The 6,624-nt window shown below is 37.4% G+C and overlaps 1 protein-coding gene across 1 annotated transcript; it reads right to left on the bottom strand.

Annotated features, from left to right (window-relative positions):
- Positions 1-142: 142 nt before the first annotated feature.
- rcor1 (REST corepressor 1) lies at positions 143-6,558 on the bottom strand. Its single transcript, XM_056234049.1, has 13 exons — positions 6,090-6,558; positions 5,933-5,992; positions 5,356-5,436; positions 4,173-4,225; positions 3,797-3,958; positions 3,408-3,526; positions 3,151-3,226; positions 2,874-2,924; positions 2,511-2,714; positions 2,259-2,336; positions 2,088-2,145; positions 1,746-1,981; positions 143-1,579 (listed from the first exon to the last, which is right to left on the bottom strand). Exons 1-13 carry the CDS (start codon positions 6,244-6,246, stop codon positions 1,538-1,540), a joined length of 1,377 nt encoding a protein of 458 aa, XP_056090024.1. The 5' UTR covers positions 6,247-6,558; the 3' UTR covers positions 143-1,537.
- Positions 6,559-6,624: the final 66 nt, after the last annotated feature.

Below are 6,624 nucleotides of genomic sequence, written 5' to 3'. Positions count from 1 at the left end.
GCAAATTCCTACGCTTTACCTGTTGTGAACCACCAATAGTCTTCCAAGCTTCTTATCACATATTATAACTAATGATTAATAACTTATAATGGATTAAATATAACAAAATGTTATGTATATGTGTTGAATAACACTCAATGCATTTGACTGTATAAATCCCTTAGGTTTAATATATATGGGCCACAGTTTATGACCACATTAGCTCCCACCCACACACACAGACACACATAATTTCACCCCAACCATGTACATGTTATCTGCACACAAAAGTTTAAAAGGAGTTCACACATGTATGGTACCATTAGTTATTAGAAGGGAAAAGTTGGTCGAAACAAGTGAGTGCGCATGTATTTTAAATAATAACTTATTCCATTTCCAATTAAACATACAAAAGAAACAATATGAACTCATCTACCGTTGATTTCCAAACAACATAATAATTAAGGACATATTGAAAAACATCAAGCATGGAATAGTAGAAATTTAGATGTGCTGCCATATTTTTAAATTCTCAACTACACATGGCAATCCATATATGTTTAAACACCCATTAGAGGGTGAAAAGCTTGACCTTTGCATGAAGAAGAGTCTGTTCATGCATGCAAAACAGTTTGTAATAAGATTTTAAAAATCTAAGCAAAAAAAAACAAAAAAACTCCCCATTCCATTACAACACTTTGCTGTCTGTTCTTACAGTCATCAGCCTCAGCCAAGAAACTTTTCGAGATACAAATGCATTTCGAATACACCATGTACAAGGGTCCATGATTAAACATATATATATATATATATATATATATATATAAAATGACCTAATACTAAACCAATTCACTTGAACAATTTTTATTCTCATTTCTTTTTTAAAAGAATAATAAAAATGGTATTACATTTTTTTTAAATTTCAACCACACTAGCATGTAATTTTATATATACAGTGCAGTTCTAATTATTCAATTTTATGCAAATAAATAGCTTAAAATTCCAACCAGACATCAACTAAAAAACGAAATTTAAAAAAACGTTCAAAATAACAAGTCATATAACTAGATAATATGCTACAGTAATAAAAAAGTAACTGGAAAGGGATGTTGGATTTGGACCAGATCAAAGTCCTATGAATATATAAAGAAAAAGAGATGGTCAAGTGACATTAAACTCCTTCAGACAAGTGATCTTTCAAGACCACAATTCATTGTTCAGTGACATTGGGATGGGTATATGGGTGTTTTATTCCCCCATAACAGACCAATTACCATTTGCGGAGAACTGCTGGAGCACCAGACAGAAACTATACTTCTGTTGGCAGTGACTATAACGATGGTCCTAAGTTCCTAGCTTGGTGAAGATTGTGCTCCCATGCGGTAGCACCTGTTATAGAGTCCAGGGTTTAGTAGGGGAGAGAGAGAGTTGGAAGGGCTGAGGGGAGGAATGTCCATTACGAAGAGGCTTCACTTGAGGCTGTTGAAGCCTTAATGCCTCTCTAACGCACAGCTGCGACATCAACTGATCTGAGCTCGTCTGACCGCTGTTGGAGAACTCAGGAAACTGAGGGGTTCTGTGTTTCCACTGCTGTATGTTCCTGAAAAATATAATTTCTCAAATGAGACAAAACCAGATGCAGGAAAAACATCCTTCAATTAGAGCAAGAATTTTCAGCCTGACTGGAATCTAAGGCAGAATTTTGGTGGGAAAGCCCATTAACTAAGAGGCACTGATGGGAAATTGAGAGTAGAAGAGCTACTGACCTCTGTCTGGTTTTCTGAAGGCCCTGGGGTGGTCCCCTCTTCAGATGACACCTCCATCTTCTCTTCATCTATACCCTTACGTCCCTCCACGCCGTGCTCAGCTTCCCACTCCTGCAGGACCTCGTCCAGGTTGAAACGACGCCGGTAATTCACAAAGAAGTTTTTCACTTGAACCACAGACTTGTTGCTGATCACATCAGAAATGGCTTGGAAATCCCGTCCGTACTTCCTTATAGCTGACAGAGGGAACCGAGGATTGACCAGAATTTCACTGTTTAAAACTTGTCATTTAAATAATCATTCTTTATCCAACAACGACTTGAGAAATGTGGCCAAAATTACCTTGTACTGCAAGCAGCTGCTCTTCTGTGGTCCAGCGGGTATTAAATTTCTGATTAGCCTGAGGAAAACAAAGCACATTTATATCTTTTTGTGAACATTCATGCATAAAAATATGGCCCTCTATGAAATATGTTTGGTGGAAAAGAATTCTAAAGATGTGAATATTGTTACCTCAGATGGCCTGAACTCATCCAAACCTGTGTCTAGCTTATCTCTGAGGGCACTATTGTGCTGTTTAATGCTCTGAATCTGTAACAAGAGATAAGGGTTATTTGCATCATTTTCAAAGTTCTCCGTTTTAAACTATAACATACTTCTAAACTGCATCACTGTCTGTCTGATTTACTTCTAGCTCAGCCTAAAGTCTAAAATATAAAACACTGAGATGAAAGTTATGTTGCTGAGAAGTAATAAAACTCTAACCTGTCGTTTTATGGTGACGAGCTCCATATCCAGCTGTCTCAGAACACTAACTGCGGCCGGGCCGCTGCTGGACATTGCCGTCACATCATCGGAGATTAAATGCATTCCTTTAGGAGGTTTCTTCTTCGCTCTATGTAGGTTCCTCCCAGCAAGCCCCTGTACCTCCTTCTTAACATGCATAGACTTCTCTGCGATATTCACTGGCTGCGGAAACAAACAGAGCCATTTGAATCTTTGATTGATTTAAAACATGTTTATTAATGTAGATTGAATGTATTATTGATGTAAAGATGTACAGAGAATGAGAGTTGCACATTAACAAAACAGGTTCAACAGATTTAAAATATATATTTAGAATTGCACCTTTTGCACAACTGCAGGTTTTGATTCTTGTTTCTCAAGTCCAGCTGTTCCCTTTAAAAAAATGAGATAGATGTCCAATATGTAAAGTGTAGCAGCACTGCTAAAAGTTAAAATGATCTAAAACCATTTTTTAGTCAAAAAAAAGATAAGAAAAGAAAAAGTGATTTGAAGTATATTACAGTTTTACACCCGTTATCTAATTATGTTAATGCATAACTAAGACGTTACTGCTGAAAATCTGTACATAATAATGTGCAGAAATATGTCTTTATATTACCTCTTTCTTTTCATCCTTATTTGGCTCAATTTCAGCATCCCCTGGAGATTTGCGACCATTTTCTTCTCCATCATCACTACATGAAAAATAAATAAATAAAAGTTTCAAATATGACATTTCCTTTTCAACTATGACAATGCTGTTTTCTAAAAATAGACCATGCTAGCTTTCCATGACAGCACAATCTTTGATCAAGACTCTTAAAAAGCAAACGCAAAATGAGACACCAAACATCCTATTAATATCTTCATGCTGACCTCTCCTCTCGATCTCTCTTCTGTTTGCGTGCATGGCGGTCCATCACACTCGTTTTGCTGCGAGTTTTCTTCCATGAGTAATAGAATCTAACCAGGCTTGCAATTGACTTGTCTGGAAGCTGGTACAAAAAAAAACATTTGCAAATCAAACACATCAGCGATGGAAACATCGGACATACCATATTGACACATCATTATTCATGATCAAAGCTGACACTGATTCAGTTGTAGTTGAGCCTAAGCATTAGAATTTAGGACTTGATTCCATTAATAATCTGGATTTCTGAGGCGCCTCATGTTTGATTATCACTTTGATTTGTGAAGCTGCTAATTCTCTCAAGTGCATGATTTATTTTAATGGTGAGAGTGGTCTCAGCCATCTTACTCACCATCTGCTGGATGCGGTGAAACGTTTTTCCGTGAAAGCTGAAACCCTGTTCAAACAGCACCTTGTCTTCAACTGTCCACTCATCTGGAAAAGGGGTGAAGTTGGGAAGATCTGCCAAAGATTTTTCAATGTTGTGTTTGTGCCAAAACAGCATGCCCAATGCCTGTTAAAAACAGAAAGCCACATCATCTCTGACATTTAAGACTGTTAAAATTGAAAACACACCTCATGTTTGATGCTGTAAGAAACATTCAACTAATGCAGTGTAGAATATTCTACCTTATCTTATGAGTTACAATAAGACACATCAAAAGGGTATTGAATCACAATCACAATCATTGATTGTGCCTACAAAAATGTCAACATAATAATTTTACCTGCTCCATATTGTACCCATGTTTTTCTTTGGCTATTGCAATATACTCATCCACTGTAACAAAAAAGGGACAAAAATAATCATCAGAACATATATAAAAATTAGATCAAATGTATAAAACTAAAAACCCTTGAAAGATAAATATTTATATTTATTTTACATATATAATACATTTCTTTGAATGAAAAATATTTAATACGTATGGCCTCCTCAACGCTACTGAGTGAATGATTTAAGCCAATATTTAAAGATGAATTGTGGAATTTCTGTGCCACTAGACGAGGCACCAAACAGAATTTAGGAATATTATAATACCATACTACTAATATTCTATGCAAACTGTAGAATTACTATGCATCTCACATACTATCTTTAAAGATAGAAAGTATTACAGACATCCCACCTCTCCCTGAAGGTCTGAGAGTCTCAGGCATATTAATAGCAGGTCCTTAACACCCACAAATTATATACAACATCCTGGAAATTGAGCGAGCGAGAGAGAAGCCCAGTTTCCATCTGGTATTGAGATGCGTTTTCGATTACAAATGACCAGCAAAGACACATTACCATTTTACGTGGTATTATCATGGGTTTCAAATGCTTCTCTTGTGAACTGCTTGCATTCGGATTTACTATTTATTTCGTCACACTACACTGTCACTTCCATGAGTAATAGACTCATGAAAGTGAATACTGTTGGCGCATGAATACTGTTGAATGAACGAACTTGTGTTAAGTGGATAACAAGAATGAATAATATGATATAACATTCTGTAGCAATGCATCTTCCAGGAATGAGTTTTTGCAGGGTGGGATGTCTGGCATTATACAGTAATACTACTACACAACCTCTTTGAATATTCATTGGCGATCTGAACACAGCACTTGTCTTCCATTGGTTGGACAAACAGTCCCGCTCCAGACTCAACTGTTGGCTAATTATCCCATGTTGGGCTAAACGGATAAAAATTGTGTAAGCATTCAGTTTCTGTAGAAACCTAACTACGTATTATGCTGTGTGAGTAGAAAGCAATTCATCAACAACAAAAAAATATACACTTAAGTGTCAGAATAACACTGGGTAACATGGTAAAATTAGAAAGAATGCCAATATCTGCATAAGAAAACAGTTTATGCTGGTTTATTATTTATACAGCCAGCTAACATCCACATAAATGACTCACATTTGGCCTCTGGTATGCTCGGATTTGGAAACCACACTAGCATTCCCAGATTTTCTCTCTCTTGGCTTGCCTTTGCTACATCTGGTGACAAAAAAGAGAGAAATTAGTGAACACATCCATCTAGAACACATCCATCTAGTTTAATTTCAAACAATCAATTTGACTACTAATAGCAATTTTTCACTGAAAGGCCTTTTCCTACAAAGCTTTTAATACATCCAAGCCAAATCGTTTAAAAATTAGGTAAAAGGGAAAGGTTGAAAAATAATTGTAAAAATTTGTTTAATGAACGCTCTTCAGTTTGACACCGATCAGGTGCTGATTATCCTCACCTCAAGTTTCAAATATCAACCAGCAAAAGTTTTTCTTTTATCTTTTGTTTTGTTTTAACATCTTTATGAACTATAACCGGCTACTTTTAATATAGGTTGCCAACGAGACATATAATTAAATTATTATTGTTGCTGAAGATGAAGGGCACTAAACGTACGAACTATTCCAACAACGAATAGTGTTTGAGGCTATTACGCCATCCACCCTGTGCTGTCAAAGCTTCCAACACTCAAAAGTCACAAACCAGGATCATAGTCGGGAACAACTGCCTGATACTGCAGTCCAACTCGCATCCCGCCCGCACCTTGAGAGCGACAAAAGAACAGATGAGATAGACTAATTACATTCATCAGAAGTGTATGAACTTGTGAAGAGGGACCGAGGCTACCACCGTGACTTACCATGCTCGTCATCACTTGAGGAACCCGAACTTCCTTCCTCCCATGAATGGTTACTGTTCCCATTTGAAGTAAAACTTTTGGCCGGATTATTTACAGAGTTTCTGCCCCTTCTTTTACCCGATATCTCAGTGGTGCCCTTCTCTAACATCGCAGGCATCTTGACAGCGAAACGCAAAAGAGCTTGAAGAACTTGGGTTCGCTGGCTGCTCGCTATAGCTAAGCTAACTCAGCTCAACTGCTCTGATCTGAAACAAATAACACCGTCCTGCACTAATGCGAACTCCCCCAACTGGCCATATAGCGCTACGAATGCTTAAATATGTGCATTGAATGCATAATATTTCCCTCAGTCGCAATAATAAGTGAAGTTTGGCTTTGAAAGCCGATAAAAGCACATTCGGCTGCAGTGCTAGCAGTGCGGCTGCTCTCTAGCGTTAGCTCTCTCTCTCTCTCTCTCTCTCTCTCTCTCTCTCTCTCTCTCTCTCTCTCTCTCTCTCTCTCTCTCTCTCTCACACACACACACACTCTCTCTCGC

This window comes from Rhinichthys klamathensis, unplaced genomic scaffold (assembly GCF_029890125.1).
Source record: "Rhinichthys klamathensis goyatoka isolate OS25496 unplaced genomic scaffold, OSU_Roscu_1.1 h1tg000387l_1, whole genome shotgun sequence".
Classification (NCBI taxonomy): Eukaryota; Metazoa; Chordata; class Actinopteri; order Cypriniformes; family Leuciscidae; genus Rhinichthys; species Rhinichthys klamathensis.
The sequence above is the reverse complement of the archived record's forward strand: the minus strand, read 5'-3'. Positions and strand labels throughout refer to the sequence as shown.